The sequence below is a fragment of the Polypterus senegalus genome, chromosome 4 (genome assembly GCF_016835505.1).
Source record: "Polypterus senegalus isolate Bchr_013 chromosome 4, ASM1683550v1, whole genome shotgun sequence".
NCBI classification, from domain to species: Eukaryota; Metazoa; Chordata; class Cladistia; order Polypteriformes; family Polypteridae; genus Polypterus; species Polypterus senegalus.
The window spans coordinates 1392868-1409105 of NC_053157.1; the positions used below are offsets into that span (position 1 = coordinate 1392868).

At 44.9% G+C, this 16238-nt stretch overlaps 1 protein-coding gene across 1 annotated transcript; it reads left to right on the top strand.

Moving 5' to 3' along the window:
* Positions 1-2130: 2130 nt before the first annotated feature.
* On the top strand, positions 2131-15767 carry LOC120527068 (YLP motif-containing protein 1-like). Its single transcript, XM_039750106.1, has 5 exons — positions 2131-2239; positions 2377-2445; positions 9454-9498; positions 13055-13099; positions 15510-15767. Exons 2-5 carry the CDS (start codon positions 2392-2394, stop codon positions 15681-15683), a joined length of 318 nt encoding a protein of 105 aa, XP_039606040.1. The 5' UTR covers positions 2131-2239; positions 2377-2391; the 3' UTR covers positions 15684-15767.
* Positions 15768-16238: the final 471 nt, after the last annotated feature.

Sequence of the window (16238 nt, forward strand, 5' to 3'; positions counted from 1 at the left end):
ATGGAACAGTGGTGAACCTTCCCAGGAGTGGCGGCCGACCAAAATTACCCCAAGGCGCAGAGCGACTCATCCGAGAGGTCACAAAGACCCCAGGACAACGTCTAAAGAACTGCAGGCCTCACTTGCCTCAGTTAAGGTCAGTGTTCACGACTCCACCATAAGAAAGAGACTGGGCAAAACAGCCTGCATGGCAGATTTCCAAGACGCAAACCACTGTTAAGCAAAAAGAACATTAGGGCTCGTCTCAATTTTGCTAAGAAACATCTCAATGATTGCCAAGACTTTTGGGAAAATACCTTGTGGACTGAGGAGACAAAAGTTGAACTTTTTGGAAGGCAAATGTCGCGTTACATCTGGCGTAAAAGGAACACAGCATTTGAGAAAAAGAACATCATACCAACAGTGAAATATGGTGGTGGTAGTGTGATGGTCTGGGGTTGTTTTGCTGCTTCAGGACCTGGAAGGCTTGCTGTGATAGATGGAACCATGAATTCTACTGTCTACCAAAAAATCCTGAAGGAGAATGTCTGGCCATCTGTTCGTCAACTCAAGCTGAAGCGATCTTGGGTGCTGCAACAGGACAATGACCCAAAACACACCAGCAAATCCACCTCTGAATGGCTGAAGAAAAACAAAATGAAGACTTTGGAGTGGCCTAGTCAAAGACCTGACCAGAATCCAAATGAGATGCTATAACCTGCATGACCTTAAAAAGGCGGTTCATGCTAGAAAACCCTCAAATAAAGCTGAATTACAACAATTCTGCAAAGATGAGTGGGCCAAAATTCCTCCAGAGCGCTGTAAAAGACTCATTGCAAGTTATCGCAAACGCTTGATTGCAGTTATTGCTGCTAAGGGTGGTCCAACCAGTTATTAGCTTCAGGGGGCAATTACTTTTTCACACAGGGTCACGTAGGTTTGGATTTTTTTTTCTCCCTAAATAATAAGAACCATCATTTAAAAACTGCATTTTGTGTTTACTTGTGTTATATTTGACTAATGGTTAAATGTGTTTGATGATCAGAAACATTTTGTGTGACAAACATGCAAAAGAATAAGAAATCAGGAAGGGGGCAAATAGTTTTTCACACCACTGTAGATAGATAGATAGATAGATAGATAGATAGATAGATAGATAGATAGATAGATAGATGAAAGGCACTATTTGATAGATAGATAGATAGATAGATAGATAGATAGATAGATAGATAGATAGATAGATAGATAGATAGATAGATAGATAGATAGATAGATAACATAGTTGTCAGGATTAGAGAGTTAGATCTTCTTTATATATATTTATATTTGTGGCGGACCCCTGGGGCCCTTAACTGGCCAGGACATCCGGATCATAGGAGGACCGGACCACTCCAGGGTTGATTGCGGCACTTGACGTGTAAATTCGGGCGGAGGTTCCTCATTCACACCTCAGAGTGGGCCGACGGTCACATCTGCTCTCAATCAGGACGTACAAAGGAGCCTGCATGACAGAGGAAAGGGGATTGATGAATGCTCAGGGGGGCTTGAGAGGGTCACTCCAGCTGAGCATTTCCTGGGGTATTTGGGGTGATCTCCCGCATAAGGCCGAGGAGTGGCAGTGGGAGATGAAGATGAGGGTCCGGCGTGGTGCAATGCTGGCAGCACATATGGAGACATGAAGGAAATGTGCAAAGCCCACACTGACAAACAATTGAAGGGCTTTGAAACCAGGATGGCGAGTTTGTGTGAGTGACACACAAAGAAATGAGCCGACATGCACAAAATCCATCATTGCAAAACAGTGTGGTTACGATCTGGGAGGTGAAATCGATTTCTAAATAGGCGCGGATCTTCATTTTTTAATAAACAGCTACAAGTTAAAGTCTGGTTTGCCAATAAGTTTTTACCCTGAAGATGTTTCAACAGGTAAATGCAAATTTCATAAATGTTTGATTTGCTTTTGATTGTGCAAAGCTCTTCTCCTGGAATTCACCCACACAGTGCCATCTGCACAAAGTTTGCCATTTAATCCTCGATGGCGTGCACATCTCACCATAATCACCAGGGATTAAGAGTGCCATTGAAGGTGGCAGCAATGCGATAAACAATGTGATTCATAATTGAAAGGAAAACATGAGATGATTGGCGCGTCACTTTCTGTCTTGACTTTAAATGGACTCCTTTGGATGGGAGGCTTCACAGAGTCGAGGGCTTGGTGACATTTCTGCTTCTCGGTGTCTCATCTTCTCGGTGTCCGCAGGTATGTAAGCACTCATCCTGTGATGACTTTGTGCAGTCGCCGTGTCAGAAAGAACAGATGAATGTTGGGGAAGGAACGGCTGAGCGCCCCTTGTGGTCTGGAGGGAGTAACTGCATGTGCCTGTCATTGTCTTACAGAAACTGCAGCTGACAATGAAGTGCGTGGTGGTGCTGATGTGCCTCCTGGCTGTGAGCCTCTGCCTGCCGGTATGTGTCTGAGTGGCCATCTTGGGCTTTTGTTATTTGTCTTTTAGAAAGTCAAACAGAAGAAGTGATGATGACTTAAGTTATGAAATAACGAAAGAAGTGCTTTAGGTGCTTATGTGTGATACTTCTGTGCTTTTTATCAATCTGTTTGAAATAACAACACTAAAAATAATAATAATATAAAGGGCAGCACGGTGGCGCAGTGGGTAGCGCTGCTGCCTCACAGTTAGGGTTCGCTTCCCTGGTCCTCCCTGCATGGAGTCTGCATGTTCTCCCCGTGTCTGTGTGGGTTTCCTCACACAGTCCAAAGACGTGCAGGTTAGGCGCATTGACGACCCTGAATTGTGTTTGGTGTGTGCCTGGTGTGTGGATGGGTGTGCCCTGCGGTGGGCTGGTGCCCTGCCAGGGGTTCGTTTCCTGCCTTGCACTCTGGGTTGGCTAGGATTGGCTCAAGCAGACCCCTGTGACCCTTTAGTTAGGATATAGCAGGTTGGATGATGGATGGATGGATGGATGGTTAATATAAAGTTGCAAAAAAAACTTGAATGCCTTTAGAGAAGTGTATATAGGGGTCAAGTGAGGCACAACACGAGTCCTAAAATAAATGTTTGGGTGCCAACATATTGATAGCAACAACAGAAACAGCACAAGAACCACTAAACTTCAGTGCCATCCTGTGCTGAGTCTGCGACCAAATGAGACACATGAGTGCCTCGAATATATAGCCCCCCAACTGTAGGGGGCAAAGGATAAAAACAATACTGTTATCAACAGGCTCCCCTTTTGTCACTGGGTTAATACAGCTTACCTCAGATGAACCCAGAATGTGACCCACTGATGCACATGTATGACATGCCCCCACTTAGCATTGCCCCCAGGGGCAGGTGGACCTGGCAGAGAGGTCATGAACCCAGAAGAGGGCATCTGTATTGGTGTGACTCCCTGTCCGTCTTGGTCATTGAACTTGAACATCTATCTATCTATCATATGGCGCCTTTCACTTCTATCTATCTATCTGTCATATACAGTCATATGAAAAAGTTTGGGAACCCCTCTTAATTCTGTATTTTTGTTTCTCATTGGCTGAGCTTTCAAAGTAGCAACTTCCTGTTAATATCTGACATGCCTTATGGACACAGTAGGATTTCAGCAGTGACATGAAGTTTATTGGATTAACACAAAATATGAAATATGCATCATAACAAAATTAGACAGGTGCATAAATGTGGGCACCCAACAGAGATCTGACATCAATACTCAGTTGAGCCTCCTTTTGCTCCTTTGAGCCTCCAGACGCTGTCCTCCTGTAGCCTGTGATGAGTGTCTGGACTCTGATGTTGGTATTTCTGACCTTCTTCATACAAAATCTCTCCAGTTCAGTTCAATTTGATGGACAGCCTGCTTCAAATCATCCCATAGATTGGCGATGATATTCAAGTCAGGGGACTGTGACGGCCATTCCAGAACATTGGACTTCTCCCTCTGCATGAATGTCTTTGTAGATTTCCAACTGTGTTTTGGGTCATTGTCTTGTTGGAATATCCAACCCCTGCGTTAGTAACGTCAACTTTGTGACTGATACTTGAACATTAGCCTGAAGAATTTGTTGATATTGAGTTGAATTCATCGGACCCTCGACTTTAACAAGGGCCCCAGTCCCTGAACTGGCCACACAGCCCCACAGCATGATGGGACCTCCACCACATTTGACAGGAGGTAGCAGGTGTTTATCTTGGAATGCTGTGTTCTTCTTCCGCCATGAAAAGCACTTTCTGTGATGATCAAATAACTCCATTTCTGTCTCATCAGTCCAAAGCAATTTGTTCCAAAATGAATCTGACTTGTCTAAATGAGCATTTGATACAATAAGCGACTCTGTTTGTGGCGTGAGTGCAGAAAGGGCTTCTCTCTCATCACCCTGCCATACAGATGTTCTTGGTGCAAACTGCGCTAATTTGTAGAACGATGTACAGATACACCATCTGCAGTGAGATGTTCTTGCAGGTCTTTGGAGGAGATCTGTGGTTGTCTGTCACCATTCTCACAATCTTGATCATATGTCACTCTTGTATTTGTCTTGGCCTGCCAGACCTGAGGTTGGTTTAACAGCAACTGTGCCTGTGGCCTTCCATCTCCTGATTCCATTCTTTACAGTTGAAACTGACAGTTTAAACCTCTGAGATGGCTTTTTGTAGCCTTCCCCTAAACCAGGAGACTCAACAATCTTTGTTTTCAGAGCTTTGGAGAGTTGCTTTGAGGATCCTATGCTGTCTGTCACTCTTCAGAGGTGAGTCAAAGGGAAGGAAGCACAACTTGTGATTGACCACCTTAAATACCTTTGACCACTCATGATTGGACACTCCTGTCTGTGAAGTTCAAGGCTTGACGAGCTCATCATACCAAGTAATCAGCATTGAGAAGTGACAAGCATTCAAATCAGCACAATGACAAGGGGACCCACATTTGTGCACAGCCAGCTTTTCACATTTGATTTAATTTCATAACTAAATACTGCGTCACTAAAAATCTTTGTTCGGAAAACACCGCAGTACTGAGATGTTCCTAGTAAATGACAGACACACCACTGTTATCTTTATTGTTGAAAGGAGAGTCAATTATTATGCAGGCTGAGAGGGGGTCACAAACATTTTCATATGACTGCGGCACCTTTCAGTTCACCTATCTATCATATAGCACCTTTCATTTATATCTATCTATTATATAGTGCCTTTCATTTCTATCTATCTGTGTATCTGTCTATCTATCTATTTATCTATCTATCATATAGTGCCTTTCATATCTATCTATCATTCTATCTATCAATACTAAATATGATTCTGAAACAAAGAAAAAGCGTTGGCACACCATAATGACCCGTTTAATGTTCAAAACAAAAAGAGAAAGAATTTGGCAAAAAATCCAGCTGTCAGGTTTCACTAGTGTGACTGACGTATGTGGCTCTCAGGGTGGCTCTCAGCAATATCTGTTCTCCCTGAACTCGAGGTCACACAAACCTCCTTTTGGGTCAGGTGGCTTTTATGCGGGCGGCACGGTGGTGCAGTGGTAGCGCTGCTGCCTCGCAGTTAGGAGACCCGGGTTCGCTTCCCGGGTCCTCCCTGCGTGGAGTTTGTTCTCCCCGTGTCTGTGTGGGTTTCCTCCCACAATCCAAAGACATGCAGGTTAGGTGGATTGGCGATTCTAAATTGGCCCTGGTGTGTGGGTGTGTTTGTGTGTGTCCTGCGGTGGGTTGGCACCCTGCCCAGGATTGGTTCCTGCCTTGTGCCCTGTGTTGGCTGGGATTGGCTCCAGCAGACCCCCGTGACCCTATTCGGATTCAGCGGGTTAGAAAATGGATGGATGGCTTTTATGCAGACATTGATAAGATCAATAGAAGTGACGCGTTAGTCCCTCAGGTAAGACTTCCTCCTGTCTAAATCAAACATAAAAAGTCTCCAGTGTTTGACATGGGGTCCCGCACCTAAGCTCATAGCTAGATGGTGGATGGGACCTGGCCAAGAGGCTGTGGGCCATGGGTAAGACATCCATGTTGGCGAAGAGAAGACCCCGGGATTACTCTCTTTGTGAGTAGCCATCCATTGGTGTGGTGTATAATCCATAATGAGGATGAACTCCCAAAGGCTGCCATTTAATCACCAGGGCTTCCCATTCCAACGCAGCACACCCTGTTTCCCGTTCTCAGCTCAGATATTGAATGGGATGCTCACCGTCATTGATCTTCTGACCCACCATGGCTCCTAGGCTCATTTCAGAGATGTCCATCTGGAGAATAAAGGGAGAGGAGAGGTCATGAGGGCCTGATTATGGTCAGTGGATGCAGCTTGTGCAGTAGGATTCCAGACCTCAGTAGTGAGGCAAACGTCTTTCTTACATCCATTAATAGGGCAGCCTTTTCAGAATAATTTGTCACAAATGGATGGTAGTAGCTGGCTAATCTCAAGAATGCTTCATTTTAGGTTGATGCCAAGACTACTGTATATAACTTTCCATTTTGACCATTCAAGTCTGACCTGGCCCTGCCCCACCAAACAGTCTGAAAACGATGTTCTGTTGACCAGAAATAACATTTTTTAAGATTAAGTTCCACTTTTTTGGAAAGTGGGGAACACGGCCAAGGCCTGCTGTAGATGTCCCTCCCATATGCTGAAAAAGACAATGACATCGTCCAGGTCAGGTAGGCAGCACTACATGTCTGGTTAGGTTGTAACAGTCAGTCCACCAGATGCAGAAAAGTCGCTGATGCCCTGTGCTGACCAAATGGAAGGACACAATGATGCTAGTGGCCACTAAAAGGTGTAAGTGTAATTTTTTCTTTGACTTCCGGGGTTAGAGGAGTCTGCCAGTACCACGTGGTCATGTCTAAAGTTGTGAGGAAACGTGTATTTCCTAAGCTTCTCAAACAAATTCTTGACACTGGGCTTGGGGAACGTGTCAAAAATCTAGAAACCTGGTTTAGCTGGTGGACAGCATTTCAGTTCCATCAAGCTTTGGTACCAGAACGATAGGACTTCACCATGGGCGGTTATCCTCTTCAATAATGCCTTGTTCTAGCATTGCTTGGACTAACTGCTTGGCCTCTTTATGTTTAGCTACGGGTAACTGATAGGGGTGCAATCACTGCTGGGTCTGCAAAATCACGATGGCCCACCCTGGCTTGGTATCGATATCATCAATGTCAAGCTCAGGTATTCACTGAAACTGAGCTCATTGGTCAGGTGTTAACATGTGCCCATAATTTAGAGACCCAACAAAGAAGGCAAGGGTATTAGGATCGGTGGGACATCTTTTCAGTTGGTCTATCAAGGGCTTGAGTAGATTTACATGAAAGTGGCAGGTTCACCCAATAATCCACAAATCCTTTCTGCTCTTTGACCTCATAGGGACCCTGCCAGTGTGATAAGAATTTTGACTGAATGGAGGGAACCAAAATCATGATGTGGTCCCCTGACAAGAATTCATAAAAGTGGATCTGTGATAATAGGGCTTCATGGGGGTCATCTGTGCACCTTCTAGATGGCTCTGGACTCACAATTGTGCTATATATTCTTAATATTTGTGCTATAATATACATTATATATATATATATATATATATATATATATATATATATATATATATATATATATATATATATATATATATATATATATATATATATATATATATAAACAAGTTGAAAATCTCCCCTGTGGTGGGCTGGCGCCCTGCCCAGAGTTTGTTTCCTGCCTTTTGCCCTGTGTTGGCTGGTATTGGCTCCAGCAGACCCCCGTGACCCTGTAGTTAGGATATAGCAGGTAGGATAATGGATGGATGGATGGATGGATGGATGGATGAAAAATCTTCCACATTTCTTTGGCCAGATCCAGAATTCCCCTCGGCTGTCACCTGCAAATTGGGAAAAGCCTGTAGAGACCTGGGGCACCTCTCCATAAATTAAAAGAACATATGGAAGAAGCCGATCACGATCCCGTCTGACTACTCTGACCATTTTCTTTAACGTCTGTTTAAGCATCTGACTGAACCTTTTAACCAGACCATCAATCTGCTGGTGATAAGCAGATGTTCGGATATGTTTAATGTGTAGGAGGCTGGCGAGTTTTTTAAATGTCTTTGACATGAAGTGGGTGCCCTGATCTGTAAGGCTTTCTTTTGGGACCCCGACTGGAGCAAACACCCTAACTAACTTGCATTAGCCAGATGAGATGGAATGGCTCCAGTGTAAGAAGTAATCCACAATTACCAGGATATATTTTTTCCCTCGACGAACAGCCCAAGGAGTCCAAAAATGTCTGTTCCTATGTGTTTGAATAGAACATTGATGACAAGCAAGGGAATGCAAGAAGGGCAGCACGGTGGCGCGGTGGTTAGTGCTGCTGCCTTGCAGTTAGGAGACCCGGGTTCGCTTCCCGGGTCCTCCCTGCATGGAGTTTGCATGTTCTCCCCATGTCTGTGTGAGTTTCCTCCCACAGTCCAAAGACATGCAGGTTAGGTGGATTGGCAATTCTAAATTGACCCTAGTGTGTGTTTGTGTGTGTCCTGCGGTGGGTTGGCACCCTGCCCGGGATTGGTTCCTGCCTTGTGCCCTGTGTTGGCTGGGATTGGCTCCAGCAGACCCCCTTGACCCTGTAGTTAGGATTCAGCGGGTTGGAAAATGGATGGATGGAAGGGAATGCGCACAGAATCCTCAGACCTCCTCAATAATCCCTGACTCCAGGGTTTCATCCAATGTTCACCCACTAGATTGGTGTGTGCCAGTCGACAAACCTCATGGTGGCATGGGCGAGGGACCTGGAGCATGTCACCCTGGTGTTCTGCTGCTCTGTACTAAAGGTCACGGACCCTGCGGTCTGGAGTCTGAGGTGAGAGCCCGGTTTACAGCGACGACTTGTGTAATTTAAGGAATCGCCACTCCACAGAAAGGGTGACTGCAGGCTCAATAAGGGATGAGAGGGAGGACTGGTCAGGGTGTCTGTTGAGGGGCGATCATCCTCCTCGGCAGCCTCAGCTGTTTATCTCTCTCAAATGTCTTGTCCATTGGTTTGATTATCTGAATTCGCGTGGTCCCTCGAGGTGGGATGATGAGCAGAAGTGATGTCGGAGACCCTCGGATAAGTCTTCCTTCAGTCTTTGGCAAACAAAAATCCGGTTAAAGCAGGTGTTACATTCAAAGTCTTCCCCATATTTTTACCCTAAACCCGTTCCTGCATGGCACATCCTATGCCAACGTGTCTGATTTTATACACACACACATATTGACTATCTAAGACAGCTTGAAATCAAAGTTTGCAGTGCACCATCTATTGAAATGTATGTGTAATGCATTGCGGTTTTCATTCCAACAGATGGTACATCGCAAACATTAACACTACTTTTACAAATGCCATACTGAATGACATGTAACAGAGACATAGCAACCGGACAGGCACACAGATACACAGACACTTGTCTTTTTATTAAGGTGGACATCATTTTTTGCTCTTCTTATTTTAGGTGCAAGAGTGGTGGCATGGAGAAGGAGGAACTTCTAGCAGTGAGGTACGTCTTAATCTTTCTTCTTCCTTATTTATGTAGGTTTGATAATCCTTTCATAAATTAAAGAACTGAAAATAAAACAGCAAGTGAATTTGCGGCCCCTGATCAAAACCCTAGAGTGGTCTCCATAGAGGAATGCTGCGTATCCGTTGACCACTTGTTACCTGCTCAAGACCATTAATGGCTCAGCCTGACCACACAGATTTCTTTAAGAAACATTTAAGCCACATTTTTCTCTCGTCTGTACAATAAAAAGGCATTTTTTGTAACCCTCTAAAAAGTGTCTGCCCTAATTTGTGGTGTCCATAAGAAATGTTAGGATTTACTTCATGAGGGAGAAGGAGGTAATGAACGAGAAGAACTGCGTCCGATATTTGAAATGGATTTAAAGTCTAAATTTCCTCGATGGTAACAGAAGTTTGTCACTTGTCACCCTCTGGTTGAAGTCCGTAGAGGGCTACCGAAGTATCACAAATCAAAAATAACCTCATATTTGTAATCAATGACCTTGAAATAATCTAAAACGATACCCGACATGCTTACCTTTGAAATCTGTCACGATGTACCCCACTGGTGAGGGTCTTAAAGGGCTGGGACCACCGGTAAAGAATCAAATAAGGCATAAGATGACACTCCACGTGCCTATAATTACAGACGCCCATTGTTTTCTGCAGTGAAGTGACACTGATGTGTGTCTGGGTGTGTTGGTGAGTCCGTCACCCCTAAACACACGCCGAGGTCACCTCTCCAGAACTTCAACCTCAATGTGCCCATAAAGTGAAATGCTACCTGCCATCGTGTGGTCTTATTTCACCCTTTCGTGAATGGCTAACGGTGTCATCTACTATAGCGGGATGCCCCTGGTCCACTGGCCCTCAAGTGACACCGAGTGAGGGGGTCTCACCAGCCTACACAGCTCTTGCTCTGCATTTCTTCATCTTCTCCTTAGTCATTCCCACCATTAAATTTCCCTTTACTGCACGTTAAGCTTACTGGTCTGTTATCCCTTGTTCGGCCCTGTCACACTATGGGGACAAAGTGACAACATTTGCTTGTTTCCAGTCAGGAGATTCCCAGTTGTGCTGCGATTTTTGAAAAGGACACATGCAGGCTTTCTCCACGTACTCACTATAGCTCTCCATGTTGAACGTTAGTTGGTCCTGCAGGACGGTCCGTGTACTTTTTGGTATTTGAAATTTCATTTTAGAAGCAACAACGAAAAAACGAAAATGAAAGGAATTTTCAGATTTTTATTTTTGAGTAAAGAATAAAATGAGGGAAAATAAGGTCTTTTTTAATTCTGTGGTAACAAATAGCAGTCACAAACTTAAAATGACACATACTATTCTGGATTTTTTTGTGATTCAAATAATGAAAGTCTAATAGCTCAAAAACAACAAAACAGATGCAATTTCATTGTCTGAAACCAGAAGTACTTCTTCTTCTGTTGTGATTTTTGGCGACACGTGCGAACAGCCCTCCTTCTCACAACACATCGACCGGCGGCCTTGAAGTTACGCTGCATGGCATCAGCAGAGGATGGACCATCACGTTGTTTTTGAACAGTAAAGAGTGACACTCGGGACGAGGACATGACTGCAGAAAGACTGAGTCGCATCTTTCCGGTAAAGAAATACAAGCTTTGCAAACTTTGCTTCATTGATGTTGCAGCTGTTTTATGAACGTTATTGTTGTTACTGACTGTGAAACAGCTAACATTTGGTGATTTCATTTACTAACACTAAGTCTAGCAATTTTTATAGTGCTATAAGCTAGTAAGCGTTTGAGTATTAACAATGCGCACAAGTGTAGCACGTTAGGAAAGCAACGTGTTAACGTGTGTTACACTTGTCAATGAGCAACCATTCAAAATGTTAGCACTATAAAAATTGCCAGACCTAGTGTTAGTAAATGAAATCACCAAGTGTTAGCTGTTTCACAGTCAGTAACAACAATAACGTTCATAAAACAGCTGCAACATCAATGAAGCAAAGTTTGCAAAGCTTGTATTTCTTTACCGGAAAGATGCGACTCAGTTTTTCTGCAGTCATGTCCTCGTCCCGGAGTGTCACTCTTTTACTGTTCCGAAAAACATCGTGATGGTCCATCCTCTGCTGATGCCATGCAGTGTAACTTAGGCCGTCGGTCGATGAGTTGTGAGGAGGACTGTTCGCATCGTCGCCAAAATCGCAAGAGAAGAAGAAATGCCTCTGGTTTCAGACAACGAAAATACGTCTGTTTTGTTGTTTTTGAGCTATTACACTTTCATTATTTGCATCACAAATAAATCCAGAATAGTATGTGTCATTTTAAGTTTGTGACTGCTATTTGTTACCACAGAATTAAAAAAGACCTTATTTTCCCTCATTTTATTCTTTACTCAAAAATAAAAATCTGAAAATTCCTTTCATTTTCGTTTTTTCATTTTTGTTTGTAAAATGAAATTTCAAATACCAAAAAGTACACGGACCGTCCTGCAGGGCGGCTCGTTTAATGTCAGCCTCTTTAATCGGAGCAGCACTTCTCTCTCTATCATTTTTTCCTGAATCTGTTAAATTTGTTAATGTCACAGGCGCATTTCTGGGATGTGGGAGGAAAACTAGAGTGCTGGATACAAAACGACCTCCATTTTGTGTCTGTGGATGTGCCTGCATAACCTCAAGTGCTTTTCATCATTGATGCTGAAGACACCTAGTGGGTTACTCTTTATTATCCATCCATTATTCAACCCGCTGTATCCTAACTACAGGGTCACGGGGGTCTGCTGGAGCTAATCCCAGCTAACACAGGGCGCAAGGCAGGGCGCCAGCCCACCGCAGGGCACACAGACACACAGACAATAGGGACACTTTAGGATCGCCAATCCACCTGACCTGCATGTCTTTGGACTGTGGGAGGAAACTCCACGCAGGGAGGACCCGGGAAGCGAACCCAGACGGGTCTCCTAACTGCGAGGCAGCAATGCTACCCACTGCGCCACCGTGCTGCCCATGGAAAACATTACTCGGTGAAATAACACAACAGCGAAAAGAGATTGAATAGAGTGTGAGGATGTCTGGGGGACAAGAGAGACAAGGCAGTGAGACAAAAGGCTTTTAAACGTGCAAAGTGCCGCACGCAATGCAGATCACGCGCCACGGCCACAGGAGCAGTAAGCCAGCAGCTGCTCGAGCAAAGAGGAGGTAAAAATCCATCCATCCATCCAACCCACTATATCCTAACTCCAGGGTCACGGGGATCGGAGGTAAAGTTAAAATTGTATCACCGTTTAAGGGGGGTCTCGGAGGAGCGGCCGCGTCTCCTTGGGGTGCGTTCAGCCCCCCTTTGTTCACAATGGTGCGTAGAGCAGGCCGGGTTTTGGCGAGGGAAGCGAAGCCCCCTAATATGTCATATAATCTGTAGCTATTCCTATTTTTATGGTGGGTCGCTATTTATTTTTCTGACTAGACTTTCCCAGTAGAGGTTTCAGCACCCACCCCAACTCCACAATGGAGGCTGGCTGGTGTTGGATGTCATCATACTGTATATGTGTTGTAATTCTTTAGTCTCCTTATTGCAGGTGGAACAGAAGCTGAACAGAGAAGCGCGATCCTCTAGTAAAGAAGTAAGTCTTAACATTTCCTCCTCATTTATTTTTTGGGATCTGGTACACTTTATTAATCCCTGGGATTGTCTTTTCACATGAGCTTTACGGAGGCTCCTAAAGATAAAAAAAAAACTGGGAGTGCTCCCCTCGACCTTCTCGTATCCTCAGATATGGGGATGGATATTTGAGGAGTAAACCACGAGACAAGGATTATATCTTTATATCATGGACATTAAAGAACCATCAACAACAAATCAAATTCATAATACATTGAACAATTATTATAAAAGTCAAGTTGAATAAGGGGTGGCACGGTGGCGCAGTGGGTAGCGCTGCTGCCTCATAGTTAGGAGACCCATCTGGGTTCACTTCCCCGGTCCTCCCTGTGTGGAGTTTGTATGTTCTCTCCGTGTCTGCGTGGTTTCCTCCCACAGTCCAAAGACAAGCAGGTCAGGTGCGTTGGCCATCCTAAATTGTGTGCGCTTGGTGTTTGTGCCCTGCGGTGGGCTGGCACCCTGCCTGGGGTTTGTCTCCTGCCTTGTGTTGGGTGGGATTGGCTTCTGATGAGGTTCTGCACACCATCACCTTCCAGCTCCTGTGTCTGAGCCAATTTCACACACACCACACCCTGACCCTGTAGTTAGGATATAGCGGGTTGGATGATGGAAGCCGAAGAAATCGGTTAGCAGAAATAGCCCCAAAGTTTTGTACTAAATACTTGTATGAAAATTTTGGTTATCATGTTTACACACACACAGGCGTAATTCCAAAAATGGTATTTTCAGACTCACGGAGGTCTAAAACATCGAGATTCGTCAAAATCTCGACATCAAATTTTTGGACGATTCCAATACTTTCCCTGTACTTCGTATACGAGAAAGTAAAAATATGGAAAGTAAATCGAGCCACAGAATTTACAGCCATTGATCAAAACACCAACAGCAGTACCTGAAGTGGGCCTGTGCTCTCTGGTGTGGGACTTCACAACAATCGGGACAACAGCGGGCCACTCAGATCAACAAAGCCCACCAGTCCTGTCCACTGAATTCTTCCAAAATAACGTCAAGTCGAGTTTTGAGGGTCCCTAAAGTCCTCCTGTCCGCCACACCACTGGTCACTCATTCCAAGTGTCTACTATCTGTAGAAAAACCTCCTAATGTTTGAGTGAAGTTCACCCTTCACAAGTGTCCAGCTGTGTCCCCCCCAGTGTCCTTGATGACCTCATTTTAAAGTCACCGTCTCAATCCACTGGACTAATCCCCTTCATCATTTTAAACTCTTCACTCAGGTCTCCTCTTCTTCTCCTTAAGGCTCAGCTCTTTTCATCTTTCCTCATCACTCATCCCCTGTAGCCCCCATAATCAGCCTAGTCGCTCTTCTCTGGACCTTCTCTAGTGCTGCTATGTCTTTTTCATAATATGGAGACCAAAACTGCACCCAGTACTCCAGACGAGGCCTCACCAGTGTGTTATAAAGCTGAGCAGAACCTCCTTTGACTTGTACTGCACACATCAAGGCGCTATATAACCTGACAGTCTCTTAGCCTTCTTAATGGCTTCTGAACACGTTGGGAAGTCCACTACGACTCCTAAGTCCTCCTCATAAGGTGGACTCTCCATTTCCAGCCCTCCCATTGTGCATTCAAAACTCACATTTTTGACTTCCTACATGTCATACTTTACATCCACCGACATTAAATTGGATCTGCCCGCGCCTGTCTGCTGTCCAAGTCCCTCTGTGATGACTCTAAGGTTTCTCGATCATCTGCAGACTTGACCAGCTTGTCATTTATATCGCTCTCCAGATTATTTATAGTCCATATTGAAAAGAGCAGCAGCCCCCACACTGACCCCTGCTGGCCACCACTCTTAACGTCGGCCAATTCTGATGAGGTTCTTCACACCATCGCCTTCCAGTTCCTGTGCCTGAGCCAATTCCACACACACCACACCCTGAACCTTCACGTCCTTTACCAGGGCATGTCTTGATTTTGCCCGTTTCGACTGTGTTCTGTCAAAATGTCCGACTTACCGAGAGGCGGCACTAGCAGTTCCTGTGCCTGCTCACATCACAATTCTGTCACATTTCAGTGGTGCCGTCGTGCTGCTGGAGTCTGTGCCAATGTCATCAATTGACGGAGCTGATGTGGTCAGGGCAGTAAGGTCAGGGGATGAGCGTTTAACGGTCTCATTATTGCACCACACACTGCAAGACAGAACTCAATTTGTGCCAAAGTCGAAGACGTCCACGCAGCAGGACAGACCTGAGGTTGGTCCCCATGTGGTTTTTGTTTTCAAACATCAGACCTCCATGAGGGGCCTAGCGGCCTGGTCCTTTCAAGCTCGCTCTTATGTTTTCTATGATGTTGTCTTTCATTTTCTCATTTTGAAGCGAACCCTGCATTAATCTCCCTGTTTTTGCCTTGCAGAAATACAGGAGGCCAATGAACTATCCATACCCGTATCCTCCTGCTCTTCCTCCTGGTGTTCCTAACATGGTTCCTCCTGTCTTCCCCCCTGTTGTTCCTCCTGGTATCCTACCATCGGCACCAGTTTCTCCAAACCTCTCCCTTCTGGAACGGCTGGCTCTGCTCCTACAGTAGACGTTCCTCCCGCACCAGTTGGCTGTTTGTATCTTGATGCTTTTGTAGACTTGTAGATTCAATAAAGTGACATTGCTGCATTGCTGTGCGTGTCTGTGTGTGTTGCTGCCTAATGAAATGAGCCACGTGAAGAACATTACGAGTGTCTTTGTGAAAAGGGCCCAACTAACTTCTCCACAACTTCAGCCTCAACCCACCTGCCATCACATGTTCTTATTTTACCCTTTCCTGAGTGGCGAACAGTGTCATCCCGCCATAACCGTGACACTGGCCCCTAGAGCAGGATGTCCCCTCGAATGACACCAAGTGAGAGGCCACACCAACCTTGGCCATTCTTGCTCTGTGACACTTGGTCTTCTTTTGTCATTAATATCGTCCTATTGCACGCTATGCCTTCTGATCTGTAATCGTTTCATCGGCCCTGTCACCCATTGGGTGACAACATTTGCTCATTTAGAGTCACGGGTTTTCCAGTTGTGCTGTGATTTTTGAAAACTACTCATCCAGGCTTTCTTCACGTATTCGCTAGCCTCCTGTAGCTCTCCATGTTGAACG

Coding starts and splice junctions, on each gene's coding strand:
- LOC120527068 (XM_039750106.1), top strand. CDS start 2,392: ATGAAGTGCGTGGTGGTGCTGATGTGCCTCCTGGCTGTGAGCCTCTGC. Junction 2,446..9,453: donor CTGTGAGCCTCTGCCTGCCG/GTATGTGTCTGA, acceptor TTCTTATTTTAG/GTGCAAGAGTGGTGGCATGG. Junction 13,100..15,509: donor CGCGATCCTCTAGTAAAGAA/GTAAGTCTTAAC, acceptor TTTGCCTTGCAG/AAATACAGGAGGCCAATGAA.